Raw genomic sequence first — 15,960 nt, 5'->3', positions numbered from 1 at the left:
TGTTTAGTATTTGCCTTTTGACAATTGTGAAGTTTTTGACATACAATCAGTAATATAGTCCGACAAGTAATTTTGCCGGTCCCGCCGGGTTAAACTAAATTATAATAGCTCACTAGCGCCCTCGTTAATCCATTTACTATATCCATGTAGGTTTTACATTTTTTCTGACAGAATCGACTGATATCATCCTCTCACCGGGCTAGGCATCCATGTTGGACTATAATTCATTACAGCAGGCTTGTATTAAAAAACTTATACAAAAACGCATTGTGTTTGACCATTTGTTTCAGCAATACAAACACAAGGTACCTATATTCACAGATAAGTACTTGGCCTATCGAAAGAAGTACTGCTATCGGGGCTAGATGATGATGATAAAATGACAAACATCACAAGATATAATAGACTAGATAATTTGGTATCAATTTTTCCCACCGGACCAGTTTTGTACCGTAATAATTTTCTTACTTGTCATTTGTATAAATATTAACTAGCATATGAACTAACAGTTCTCATTTAAATGCACCAGAATCACTAAGGTATCTAAAACTGTTGCTGAATACACCCTTGATTTCTGCTCTGAAAATACCCTACTTAGTTATCTGGATCACTATAATTCCTATGAATTAATATCACAAATATGATACTTACATTTTTATTGATACTTTTAAATCTACTTATAGCTATAGTATGGAAAATGATAAATCTAAGGAGCTTTCCAATTGATTGTATGGCGTTCATTTATTTTTCCACGCAATGTTCGATGACTATCAATCATCATTAACAATAAATAGTTTCTCAATTGATACGAGAATGTAATAAAGTTTTATAAACGTGCGTTTCGTCTGTACAGTGTAATACTTACTGATATTATAAATGTGAAAGTTTAGAAGGATAGATGGAAGGATGTTTGTTAGTGTAGCCTAAACTGCTGCACGCATTTCAAGAAATTATGACATAGATGTAGAGGATCGTCTGAAAGAACACATAAGCACCATGGTTTAGCTTTTTTTAATACTACATGAACGGAGGCGATAGCTAGTAAATAATATTTTTGTCATCGTTCTGTTTGACAAAAGAGTGACCTCAACAATAATCAAAGTCCTACTCATGTAGGGTCGGCACAACTGGTTTTTGTTCTCCATATAACTTTATCATCCGTCATCTCAGTCATCATCATCACTCCTTTATCATGTCACCTTTCACACAATTCGTCTATCGTTTTTAGTAATAGTAATTAATAAATCGAGTTTTTTGTATTTCCATATGTGGCAATAAAAGTTTTTTTATTCTATTAAACTATATTTTCTAGTAGCCACGATTGGACCTAATCAGAGGCAATTTTCTTTATTCAACTCGCGTAATTGTGCATGCAATAAAAGTACTCATTGTAGTAATTTATAATGGACTGTTGCAGTTTTGTAGCCAATCGCTTAATGTTCGACGTAAGTTATGTAAGACACGAACACTGCGATAATTGTCGCTACAATATACCAGTTTAAGCGTATTTTAATGTTTTGTTATTTTCTTTTTTTACCAATAATTTGTAAATGAATCGGTAAGGAAGTCATTTTTCTTTCAACCTACAAACGTTTGCAACTACAAGTCGACACAGAGCTCAGGGATTTCTCTTTGTATAATTCAATTCTATTAAGACACAGTAGACTCTAAGTACGCATTAAATTTCATCATAAGTCCTATATTTAAGCGTGAATCGTTCATAAACAGACAATATCATCGTGATACAATAAAGTCACATTGTGATATAACATTATCACGTCCCTCGAGCCCAACGATGTGACACACGCATAAAAGACTGACACCCTTTTGTACTTCATTAAATTCACTCAATAACAGAACCATATTTCGCTAAGTAGGCCTTTCATATCCACATAATTCTTTGTGCTATCTCTTTTACGCGGCAAAGATTTATCACGTTAGACTGAGAAGAAAGATATTTGTCAAAAATACGAGGTTACTTTCATCGGTTTTCAACCAATAAACTCTGGGGATGGCATCTCTATTATGTCAAAATGACAATACACAAATTGACGTGACCGAAATACTATAAACTTTAAAAGTTAATACAAAATCCCTTTTAGAAATCATATTCATTGAAAAATCAACCAAATGAATACTTTCAACACAGATGAATATTCTTTATTGAAGTCGATAAATTTAAGTGTTCCTAATATTGCACCCTATTGCATTTGGTATTGAGTACAAATTCAAATGAATAAACATTTGGCATTGTTGATGAATTTGACTGGAGCAAAAAAACAGTTGAAAGGGAGTGAACAAAAGCGCATAAAAGTGGAGATTAATCGGGGATTTAGACACAATATAGACGAAGCGCACACATGTCACCAGAGAAGAGTCGATCTCCCTTCTGCGTCCCTTATCGTTCACATCAAAAGGTTAGTAGGGTATATTAATTCACAAAACACAATACGCGGTATCATCTGTAAGCAGAGCAAAGTCAACAATTACAGCTGCAAAATTATTTTAAATTATTAACAATTTTACTTCAATTAAAACAAATTATTATCGATGACTAGTTGTGATGTAACTCATACTTGTAATTTTTATAACTAGTTGTCTTGGCTTCCTATCTCATGGAAAACAATATGGCAGTTAGAGGAAACTGCGAAGAAAAATAATGAATACATTATTTGTTTTATTTATTCCCTGCAAAAGGTTGGATTTTGCGCGTTGATGGAAATTGAGAACGCATGCGCTAATCTTGGTAACATCAAACATTCCTTTAGTTGAGCGTTAAGCTATGTTATTGTTGTTTGCAATAGGTTGTAATTTATTTGGCATTCATTTTCGCGGACTTACAGCACACGTAAGGAGCTCTTCTGCTATCCTAGTATCAGGAGAAAAAAATCGGACGTAGGCGTACAAGGCCTTTTTAATATACATGTATTTTCTGGTGGTTTCGTTGTTTTTATTGTTAAATAATAATAAAAAAATCCTACTTATTTTCGTTCCTAAACTACGTTTTTTTGTTTAAATCTAAATAACTTTTGATAGCCACAAGTGGCTTAGAAAAACCAATGTGCTTCTCGGGGAAAGATAGATTCATGTGAGATTTATCACGCTAAAACCACGTTAGTCGGTATTTATTGTTAAATTTGACTCTACTACTACTCTATGTGAACCAGGGTTAACAGAGGCTGTCATCATGAATTGGAAATTTATAATAAGACAGCTATTTAATTCACTTTTTATGAAGCTTCTATATAAAACATTGTTCGTAACATTTTCATTCCATATGTCCTCTCCATAAGTCATTAACCTAAGTAGCATGCAACTTATGTATTTATGAAGACAGCAAAATACATAGATATTTCTACTCTTGACAATGACATAGTCTCGCATCTATATTAACACTAACGTGTTGCTAAGCATTTTTCTTGTTAGACTTATTTACAGTAGACAACAGCCAGCAACGCCGCACTAGGGTTTCCCAGTTATAAAATCCGTATCCGTTCTAGTGCACAAAGACTAGGTTAAAAGAGATTTACTGTTAAGACTGTTAACTGTTATTAAACGCGTAACAATAACTAAATTCCAGGATTATCATTATGCAAAGCAATATTATATAGCCCTTATGACATTAATAATGTTATTCCAACAAATTTATATCGGTTTAACTTTGTTAATTAAGGGCGGAGTACCGAATTAAAAGCAACTGAATCTGGGAAGCATGTATACGAAGATAATGTTGAAATGGCAAGAGACTACTGTGGCTAGCTCTCTGGTTTTAAGCGTGAGTACTGTTTTTATTGTCTAATAATAGATTTGTTTAATTGAAGTGGAAAATTACGCAAACCGACTTTTGTCCGACATTTGTTCGATCATTACGTGGACTGCTTCAAACGGTGGAACAATCATATTCATCGGCTACTTCTAGCTTCGTTGTTAGTATGTGTGTTCAATCTGCTTAGATTTGTGACTTTTTATCTGAATTGGTGTTTTTCATATCTCGAATTCGTGATCCATGGTCGGTATGTAGATCTCTTTTGAACAATGCTATTGAAAAAATTATTATATTAACTATATTTTTGTATTTAACCTGATAAAAGTTAGCTAAAAAAGAATTAAAAGACGTCAGTGTGTTAAAAATATGTAATTTAATTCGCACCAAAAGCTATTGCATTTAATAACAATAAATGTATGTAATGTCTTACATTAATGTCTTAAATAACTATAATTAATAATATTATATTTAAAAAAAAGTAAGTTCTGTTTTTTAATATAAAACTATAAGAAACATTGATAACATACTAGTATTATCTCATGTCACAAAAAAGAGAGAGTTAGGGCAATAGAATAACCGTAAAAAAGAAAATAGTTTTCCCATAAAACTAAACATAGCCGAGAAAGATAATCATGAAAGGAAAATAAGACACATAGAGTGAATATAAAATATGAATATGTCAAATACGATGTAAAAGAGTGAATAACAACATTTTCTATTTAACGTTTTTCATTTCATTAATCGTTTTGTAAGGAATAAGTACGTCACCATTACATGTCAACCTTAATGCCTTATTACCTTGCTTGTCGTAAAATTAGTTTTTTCATAAAAAGTCACGAGAAATTGTATTCATTTCATATAATACTGTTTTATAATTTTCATTCCCATCATCTCGCAAGCCTTCAAATACGCCTAGCTTAACAAATCAGATTAAAGCTATAAATTTTTTAAACTGTATCTTTTCCTGTCCTATACATGTCGCTTATTATCCTTTCTATCGGTATCTCCCCGATGGTGGCTCGAAAGAATAGTTCCACTATAGTCGAGCTATAAACTCCTCTTATAAGTGACAACAACTGTAGGAGACGGCTGCATCGAGACGTCTCATGGGGATATATCCGAGCTGTGTGCTGAAACAACAAAGATGCTATTAATAAAGACCAGATATTTTTTCTACTTTTTAACAATAGTTATATGAACTTACTTCATTAAGAATAACTTGTGAATGTCCTTGAAAAGCAGCAATCGCTGGCAAATCTTGAAGCTTTCTGGTTTCTGAATTTGGTGAAGACGGGCTCCCATTACAGTTCTTAACGCCCAGTGAAGTTTTAAAAAGAACAATTGCTCGGAGACAAGAGTACTCGTTATTATCAGGGCGTATTTTTGCAAATTCTAATAAAACTCTGTTAAATTCTTCGACTTGTTTTACATCTAATCTTGGATTTTTTCCGTCGAATAATATTTTTAGATCAATGGGATATAGGAATTGTGAAGTGCCAATGACAAAGAGATCTCTCCACGTCTCTTCTAGTAGAAGTAATCTGTCGGAGAGGGAAAGAGATGTGAAGGCTGGAACATTCTTCGCCCATTTCACGTTCATAAACAGAAGTCGAGCGGCTGCTTCGCACATCGCTTCAGGCCGAGCGGGAGTTAGAAGTGAAATTGTGATAGGTGGCGGTGACGGTGCTTTAGGGCATGGTATAGATGAAAGCATGTTTATTCTATGATATGGATGAAAAGGACTTTGGAATAATCCCAACGGCGGCGGTGGTAGCGAACAGTGTTTAGGTAAGGCTAAATCTGGAGCTGGTGGAAGTGAAAAACTAACATCGGAAGGCGGCGCGGCAGGGTCTTTTAAAAATAATGCCATCTGTCTTCGTATTGTTGAGTTACGTGGGCCTCTTTCATGTTGAACAGCTGAAAAGAAAAATAATTGAATTATATTATAAGATGATTTTTTAAGTATACCCAATTTTACTTGACGCGTTTATACATCCATCAACTTTGGGCAAAAAGGCTTTCCTTGTGCGTACTGCAAGGGATTGGATCAAGATGCCGTCAATTTTTCCGACTAAATTTGATGTGGGGGCCTTCAAAAAAAGAGTAAACAGGGATTTACTAAATTAGAGTGTACCATTTTTCGACTACATCATCACTTCTATCAGGTGGGATCGCGATTAAACACTAGGTTAAGGAACATAAAAAAATCATAATACTCGTAGTTATAATTTTGTACTTACCATCTTTGTTCATCCCAGCGTCCAGGCATTTGGCTAGCCTGCATGCTCTGCACTGGTTGCGGTGCGCCTTGTCCACTAGACAAGCTCCCGGGCGTCGAGCCTTGCAGGCGTATTGCCGGTCCCTGCGTACAGATCTCTTGAAGAAGCCCGCACAGCCATCGCAAGCGAACACACCGTAATGTTTGCCTGATGAATGGTCGCGGCACACGGCGCACGGCACATCGTAAAGAATGCGACCTATACAAAAATATGCAGTTATTGACTACTGTAGTAGATTAACTTCTGGAGTCGCAAGTAAAATAAATATTTTAACTTAATCAGATACGATAAATTTTCCCTACATTTGCACTTTTAACCGTACAGTTCGAGTCTTGAGTCAAAATTGTCAGTTAGGACAGAGCGTCTGTAGCGGGCTTTAATACGGTAATATATCTACTAACTATAGTCGTTTGATTTGGCACATCAAACGGAAGAGTACGCTTATTTCAGAGGTGCCAAGTCAATTATCCGGTACTAGGAGTTAATAAACTTTAGGTAGCACTCGGCAACAATACTTAGCACAGTAAGCCCGCTACACGCCTTCTTTAATTTTATCAGCATAGTTTACAGACGCTAAGTTCTAAGTGAACAGTCGAACTGTTCAGTTGAAATTTTAGCTACACACGCATAGTTTTTAATGAACAACTTACTCTTCAGTTAAAACTGAGTGTATGCATCGGACTTTTAGTTTTAATTGTACAAAAGGTCTATCACAAAAATTCGTGTGACAGTTGCCAGGATGTATTCGTGAATGAATCGACAAAATTTGTATGATTGGTTGATGATAATCTAAATAAATACAAAAAAAAAAGACAAATTACGAATTAAGTTACGAAAACCATCTCAATGATATTCGTTATCTGTTCTTTATTTTTCAGTTTACATTTTGTAAATCGTATGTTACAAGATGAAAGTTAAGGTCCCTAATTATATTCTACGGAATCCGCTATAAAGATACTTGTAGTCTACGAGTCGTAGAGGGAGGATACTGTCTACGCAGGACGCTACGAGAGACATGCGCAGTAAGCATAGAAATGTAATAAGGTTGATATTTGTATAAAATTTCTACTTAACATTACTTCAGAGTCATGTTCTCCTAGTATTCGTGCGGGTAAAATTTCCATAATATAAATGAATATAATAAATACAATTTCTTCACTTTTATAAAGCAATTGTTTTTTTATCTTAAAGGGTTTTTAAAATTTAATAATCTATTCATTTTTTATATCATTTTCCATTTCAAAATTACAAAAAATTACGAAATTACAAAATATAACCTATTACGTTCTCCCTTTTTTTCAACCTATTACCAAAAGTATTAACTTAGTAGTAATCTACTTAATAACAGAAATCTACCGATGCGAGATTCCAAGTTTCTAAGCCCGGTAGCTTGTAAGCTGATTTTTCGATTACCCTTATTGTTTGTGTTCGCCATATTCTAAACTTCTAAACTATCAGTCCAATTTTATTCTACATTAAATTCTCCTGATAACAAACGCATTTATTTGGATAAGGATTAATATTGAAACCGATAAAAAAACGCTGCAAATAGCGTGAAGTTTTTAATTCACTTTGTAAACAAAAAAGTGGTTATTATAATAAAACTGTTAAAGATAGATAAATGCTATCTAATGCTAGAACTTTTTTAGATCTATAATTCTGTTATACATCATTTTTATATACCTCTAACGGTTTAGGCAGCGTTAGCCGAGGAATGTTAAAGTTTAGTGATTATTTAACGCTGGCGTCCAGAAACACGCTGTTTATTAATAGTTCCTGAACATTAGTAATAATAAAATATAGCCTATGTTACTCACAGATAAATTACCTTTCAGATGGTGAAAAATTTTCAAAATCGGTCCAGTAGTTTTTGAGTTATTTCAATACATACAAAAATACAAAGTTTTCCTCTTTATAATATTAGTATAGACAAAAGTAGCCTATGTGTTCTTTCAGACTATCCTCTACATCTATACCAAATTTCATCGAAATCCGTTTATCATAATGCGAAAGTTTAGATGGATGAATGTTTGTTATAGTTTGTAGCCTAAATGGTTACACGGGTATCGATAAAATTGGTAGTAAATTAATAGATGTAGTCTGGAAGAACACATAGGCTACATGCTTTTGTTTTTTTTTAATAACACGCGGACGAAGTCGCGGGCGAAAGCTAGTACATTATAATATTAATTGAATGCACTAATATTTATTAGGTATTTATCTATTTTTTATTTTTTGAATTATAAAATATCCCATATCTCTAAGTCATCATAAATAAGCATTGCTATCGCTTCGTGACATGCTTCTCCATGCGATGAAGGGATAGCAATGCACCTCGACTGCCAAGTATTCAAACAAAATGGCCTCAGGATAATACATCGCAGTGGGCATGCGCGGTACGGCCTTTTACCGAGATACCTCGAAAGGGCTTTAATGTTACAGCGATAAGGGTGTACATTGTCAGGCATGACCAATAACAAACTTCAGCATGGTTCTGATATCCTAGTACTATTGCGGGTAAACATTGATCGGTTACGGATATGTCGCATCCTAATAGCCAGACAAAACAAAAAATGACAGAAGAAAGAAAGTAATTTTTGCAAAAGATCAATACTTATTCCTTTGTTTTCAATTAAAAGTAAAATTGTGAATTTATTTTCGTATTGTACAAAAGACCGTTTTTACTCATATTAATTGAAGTAAATTACTCGGCTGGGTACGTAAAAGTGATATTAAGGTAAACGCCGTCAAACATCGCGTTTTATTTAATAAAATCGAAAAAAAAAAAAATAAACAGGATGATTTCAAAACCAGAACTGCATATATGACGAAGTCAAACATGAGTCATAAATCACAGTTCGTAGTACAATGGACATGTCACAAAATGGGGAATCCATTAACCCCGCCCTCCGAAGGGAGGTGGTCATTGGAGATATACAATATTATTATGTATTTACAAGCGTATGAGCTCGTGTTATGTTAAACCACTAATTCCATTATTTTTTTCCAGCAATATGAACCTAATCAGCGAACAGATAAAACAAACAATTTTTAAATATCACAATAACTTTGTTTATGTCATGATATAAAAATGATCATTTAATTTTAAATCTCATGTTCAATTAAAGTATTTTAAATAAAATAACTTTTACCGAGAAAGTAAACGCAATTTGTGTGAAAAGATATAAAAAAAATGTCGAAACACCCCCGCCATTTGGTCTCGCACAAATTTGTTGTCTCGACAAAACACGATCCCACGGCTGCGCTCCACTTAGCAAAAGCAGACCAAAAGATAATACGCCTTTATTAATACACCTCCAAACAAGACTGTAGTCGAAAAGGCACCGAGCCACTTCCATTCAATAAGACATCCCGAATACCGTACCCGTGAATGCGTACACTTGCAGGGCAGGAAACGCGGTATCGAATGTAGGATTATAAAAAAAAGATTCACAAAACTGCCGACTATAGACAATGCGTGGCACAAAAGCCAAGAAGTGGAGCTTGGGAACAATTTGGTACGACTTAATAAAACGGCCATTGATGGTATGATAATGACAGGCTTTGTATGAGAAAAAACATCCGTGATTTTAAACATATTTTTACGATGCGCTATTAAGCGAATAATAATTTTATTTCTTAGTAAAATGATCTATTTCCTTTGGATTACTACGACTATTAGCATCTTTAACTAGACTTTAACGTGTTTTTGTATTTTTTTTCTTCTATTTAACTAAAACATTTCGTAAATTTCGTTATTGGTTAATATATACCATTCAATTTGTGTTTTTTTTATATTTATAAAGAGAGAGATTGTCGAGTTACTTTTAAAATAGGTAGACTCAAATGTATATTTAATAATAAAGTATCCAACACCGTGCAATTCACAAACCGTTATAGCGATGTATTAATAGCATTTTAAAAAGGATACTCATTGCCCGTTTCAATTAGCATGGGGTAATTTTAGTTCATTGGGTGTTTGTGTCACGCAACGCGATAGATGGGGCACTAGTACAGGTGATGACTCCCACGCATCACGGGGTACGATTATGATCGCTAACAAGGGAACTTCAACAAATCCAGCTATTAGCTATTAGCATATGAACAATGAAAATCCATAGCTTATTGCATTAACTGTTACCGCGTGGCGTCTTAGGTTTGAGTTAAGGGCGGGCATACACAAGCCGTTATTTATCTGGAAAACTTGCATGTAAGCTACTTGTTATTAAAAGAAAGTTTAATGTACTTTGCTATTAATCAATTTGTTTTTTTTTTTACAATATTTTGACATACTATGCTTAAGTTGGAATTCTGTCATGTTAAACGTTACTAAATATAAGCTTACTAAGGCTTTAAGAAATAGTTTTCTTTATTATTTACATTATTAAAAACAATTAAAAGTTTTGATTATACAATAATGTAAACAATAACTGGTATCGTTATCTGAGTTATTGGCGGTAAAGGGTGGGAAGGGACGCAGATGCGCCTGCTACAAACGTGGGAACACCGCTCCTGTCAAATTGGCCAGGTCACGTCATCTCCCACAACACTGTCATATTACAAGTAATTAAGCATCCAATAAATTGTCCCACAAACTACAGTATAGTGCAACAAACATCCGACCAGTGTGCGCACACCTTTGACTGAACTATCGCACAACTGTTTAGTTGAGCTTTGATTCCTATGAGCTTATATGGAGGTGGGCACACTACTCGATCTTAAGTTGTGCAACTAAACAGTTGAATGGGCTGCGTAACAATTGACAATCGCAAAGCAGTTGTGGGATGAGTCAAAGATGTTTGCCCGCTTTTATCCCGCCCAGTAAAAACCCGGCCTTATAAGTAAGTTGGTTAGTATAAAAAAATCATGTGATTCTGCTTTGTATATGATGTAAGTATTTTCGGAATATAAAATTAAAATGATTTTTTAACTTACTTGAAGAAGGTGCCATTGTCTGCAACTCCATTGTTAATCTATTTGCACATATTGCCTGTAACTAAGAAAAAAGATTGTGAGATTTTAAGAATACAAAAACGGTTCTAAACCTAATTTTAATAAAATACAGTGACCTATCTATGTAATTGCAAATCTATAATGATATTTAATCAACATACAATAAAAGTTAATTTAAAAAAAAAATTGGATAGATTTTACTTTACTCTCTTCTTTCGCATAACAGTCTAATAATATTAAATTATCTCAAATTATTTTTTCCATCTTAAATAAAACAAGAGTCACTTTAGCCAGCTAGTTAGGGTGTAAAATTTTCGCACATTCAAACCGTGCGAATAATATTGAAGTGGCAAACTGTCCCTTGCGGCCTATAAGAGTACTCGAAGTTTAAAAGAAGCAGGAAAGAACTAAACAGCAATTATATTGCAACAAATGTAAGAAAATAATGCTCTATTGTTCACCGGCGACCGTACTGACATCTTTTGGCTATAAAGCTGAGTGCTACTTGTGTTTTTGTTCATTATTCGCTTTGTTCTAGACCACTTGTTGCACTAAACGGTTGTTTCGTCAAGTACATATATCGAGAGCTTAACAATAAATTCTTTTCAATTATTTGCCATTTTCCCAATGTATTAACATGTAGTCAAATTATAATCTTTAACATCTCCTTAATAATAAAAATTCTATTGTTGAATTTAGTGGCCATCATACTTCATACTAATATTATAAATGCGAAAATTTAGGTGGATGGTGGATGTTTGTTAGAGTTTGTTAGAGACGGCTGAACGGGTATTAATGAATTTTGGTATAGATGTAGAAGACAGTCGGGAAAGAAACACAGTCTGCTAACTTTTATTTTTTAATTTCACGCAGACAGTGTGTGTGAAAGCTAGTATTAAGATAAATTACAATTCGTTTTTTAAGAAAACTGTTAGTCGAATATGCTTTAAATTTTACCATAACAAATAAACAAAGATTTTATTTTTTCTGACTAAACATAACAGATGTATTTCTTCTTCATATTTAGCTTTAAAAGACCGCAGTAAAAACTGAATGTGTGAAGGCAGGTTTATGCAAGCAGATATGTAAAAAGTAGCAGGAGCTCAGTTTTCTCTATTATAAAGAAGTGATCACATCAGCCTAGCATAAAATAAAGACACAAGTCCGCAGAGAACATTTATGACGCAATAAACACATGACAGAAACAAAAATAAATTAAAACGCCAAAGAGTGAAAAGGATATAATATTTTTTAATAGTTTGCATTAACACTATAGAAGAATTGACAGTAGCCTAATCCGTATAGTTCTGTTTGTTTGTCGGCATTTAAACATCGAAGTTGCATTTTTCTCGACATAATTACAGTTTCGCAAAACAGGTAATTAGATGGGGATAATCCGGGTAAAAGCGTGAGGACAAAGGCTCGGATAAGCTCCGGGTCGGATAGGCCCGGTGCTCACCGGAGGGTTAATAACAAAAGCGACTCCAATAATAACATCGGAAAGTCGGTAGCTTCTTGCTTTTAAAATTGAGATGGTACAAAAAGTTTCCTATTGATTGTATTTCAATAGATCTGACTGGACTTTAATAGTTTTTTTTTAGTTTTGCGGTGTGCTGACTGCCATTGTATCCGTAAATACTTTACAAGCAGCTTTTCAATAACAATGTTTATATCATTACTGATATTCATACAAATATACATACACGATAAGAATGTACTATACTTTATTCGTACTAACTACGTTATAATATTTCTAATGCAGTTATCGATAAACACCGTTTTGCTGTTACAGCCAAGTATTTAAAACTACGGTAAGTATTCAAAATAATTTTAATATAGTGTTAGTAATTTACGTTTGAAAAAATAGAATCATTAAATTATATTTTAACAATAATATTTTACTTAATTACTTAAGTCATTTCTATATATCTGTATATACTTGTAGAAGATAATGAAAAAGACTAGAACACAAAAAAAAACAAATTAGAAAAAATAACCCCCGTGAAAAAAGAGAATAAGAATCTTACATTTTCCATTGTCCGGTATAGATAACTTCCTGTGTCTCAGCTTCTAGCCTTAAGCTCAGAGCTTAATAAAGATAACTTGTACAACAGTAACTTGATCACTTAAGTTACGAAAGTTCTAACATCCCGAACGGCCAGACACACACTAACCAACTGTTGATTTAAACCCCCCAAAAAATTGCATACAGTATTGATAAAATAGTAAAACATTCTGAGAATAAATACATTGCTGTTCTTAGAATATTTTTGAATGAACGTAATAGTTTTGAGTGTTTTATTTATATTAACAAAGTAACAAACAGTTCCGATAACTTTGTTTTAGATATGATTATAAATATTTATTAGAGATTGAATTCGGGAAGTTAGGACTATAAACATTTTTATTATAATTATAGCGTTCGCCCGCGACTTCGTTCGTGTGAAATTAAAAAACAAAACTAATTAGCCAATGTGTTTGATGAGCCAAATTTGATCGAGAGCCGTTCAGTAGTTTAAGCTACAAATGCTAACAAACTTCTATCCATCTAAACTTTCGCATTTATATTAATGTTGGCTTTCGCCCGCAACTCCGTCCTCGTGGAATTAAAAAAAAAATTAATTAGCCTTTATGTTCTTCCAGACTATCCTCAACATCTACGCAAAAAATCATCGAAATTCGATCAGTCGTTTAGTCTATAAACTCTAACAAACGTCCACTCATTTATCCCAAAACTTTCAAATTTATAATATTAGTATGAAATATGATTATTAAGATTCAATTATATTCTATGGACTATACCGGTGTTACACGATTGTCTAATGTTTCTGCAATATGTAGGTATTAAAAATAAAATGAATACTAAAATAAATTTATTGTCGCATAACTAGAAGCAGTAAATGTAAAAATCACAAGGCAAAGACAAACAAAAAAATGCATCTAAAAATTTGATGGTCTCTCTACCCTTTTAATACAAAACATTGCTTAACTACGTATGTTAAAAATCTTAATATATGTACACAGTAGGTATGTGAAAATAAGATAAACATTATTTACCAAAGAGCTACAGATTGATTTTCCCAACTGTTTAATTTAAAGATGTGATCCGTAGGAAAACTCTTTGTATGAAAGTTAAAGAAACAAAATTAACTTTCAATAAGCGTGTCGGGAAAACATTAATGAAGTAAACTTTAACGACTTCACAAGTAAGTGAAAATTAATTTTTTTAACATTAACACAACTGGCAACGATATCATTTTCAATTGTAAATTCATTTAACGCCATTTGTAATTAACAAGTTTATATGAGTAATGTAAAACTTTGTTATAAAAATATTTTATTTCCTAAAACTGCTTTAAACATACATTGTTTCAGAGATGCATAACGTTCAGTGATAAAATACAAGTAATTGGAGATTGTAAGAATATACGAGTATAATAGTTATATACAATTTTGTGATTTACATCAACAATATTATTTAAATAATCCGAGGCGTTTAGTTGTCCGGTTTATAATATTATTCTATACTAGCTTGCGCCCACGACTCCGTGCGCGTAGAATTAAAAAAACAAAAGTAAGTAGCCTATATGTTTTTTCAGATTATGTTCTACACCTATGTTAAATTTTATCCAGATTCGTTCAGCCGTTAAGGCTACAAACTCTTAGAAACATCCATGTATCCATCTGTCTATCTAAACATTCGCATTTATAAATATTAGCAAGAAAATATGATTACTTTTTATATATGCTGAACATTAGCAATTAGTAAGTTTGTTTGATATTTAATGCCTATACAGTAAAGGGTTTGATCACGATGTGAACAAAAACCAATCAATTTTCATACACCTAGTTTTTAGCTTGTCTAATTTGGTCTATATTATTAAGGATGTTAAATATGATAGCTTATAGGAAATTTTATATGCTAGCTTTAGAGGTTGAAGTCTTTTTACAAGTTATGTAATTAACGTGGAACATTGTTTGAGATTTTGGTTAAATTTTGTGTGCAAATTTTATGTTCATTATTGTTATAGAGTACTCTCTGCACCCGCATGATCGACTTACAGACTCGATACGACATCTGATCTTCGACCTACCGCATTTCCAAGGGTTCCCAACAGATTCCCTAAAATTGAATTGTTTTGTTTACGTTAGGTAAAATACAACTCAATTTTATTAATTTATAGTGAAATATCGTTTCAAAAAGTAATTGACAATACCATTTATAACAGTAATTGTTGGAAGAAAATATATTAACTTGCTTTCGCGCGCGTCTACATCCGTTTGGTATTAAACAACAAAAGTAAGCAGCCTATGTGTAAATCCTGACTTTGCTCAACAAATATGCCAAATTTCATCGAGATCCTTTCAGCCATTTAGGGTACAACCTTTACTAAATATCTATCTAAATTTCGCATTTACATGCGTGTGTATAGTGTATATATGCGCAGTGATAATATAAAAATGTAGCTAGTCGTTCATAGGTGTTAAAATCTAGTAAAGATATTTGTTATTAAAGATGCAAATTAAATAAATTAAATACACAATAAATCTTGTTTGCGATTTTAAATAAAGTTGTACTTACTTATTGATTTAAATAATACACATATAAACATTTACATTTACAATCCGCATAGACAGAGAATTAGTCACTTCGCACAAAATCATTGATAAAAAAATCGCATTTCCTATAAAAATAACTCGCAAAGCTTCTTAAATTACTATAAACTCAACAAAGACTACTTACTTTTAATTAAAATGTTAAAGATTCACTTCACTATGCACATAAAAAAAAAACTGATTTATGACTCCGGTAGTGTGTTTACGTCAGAGATGGTTGGTTGTAGAGTGACGCACGCGCATCCAGTAAGGGCTGCAGGGGTGCGGGGTGCCTTGCGATATTTTACCCGCCCCATCTCTTTACCCACCGAAATGACAACCTCATTGATACCGCACTATGTGAAA

General features: G+C 33.1%; 1 protein-coding gene across 1 annotated transcript; it reads right to left on the bottom strand.

The window, feature by feature from the left end:
- Positions 1 to 4,713: 4,713 nt before the first annotated feature.
- On the bottom strand, positions 4,714 to 15,819 carry LOC106111971 (nuclear receptor subfamily 2 group E member 1-like). The gene is made up of 5 exons (XM_013294195.1): positions 15,743 to 15,819; positions 10,981 to 11,041; positions 6,007 to 6,243; positions 4,971 to 5,683; positions 4,714 to 4,896 (listed from the first exon to the last, which is right to left on the bottom strand). Exons 2-5 carry the CDS (start codon positions 11,009 to 11,011, stop codon positions 4,714 to 4,716), a joined length of 1,164 nt encoding a protein of 387 aa, XP_013149649.1. The 5' UTR covers positions 11,012 to 11,041; positions 15,743 to 15,819.
- Between the last annotated feature and the right edge of the window lie 141 nt (positions 15,820 to 15,960).

This window comes from Papilio polytes, unplaced genomic scaffold, assembly GCF_000836215.1.
Source record: "Papilio polytes unplaced genomic scaffold, Ppol_1.0 DF824381.1, whole genome shotgun sequence".
Lineage (NCBI taxonomy): Eukaryota > Metazoa > Arthropoda > Insecta > Lepidoptera > Papilionidae > Papilio > Papilio polytes.
Note: the sequence above shows the minus strand (reverse complement) of the source record. Positions and strands in the feature narration are given on the sequence as shown.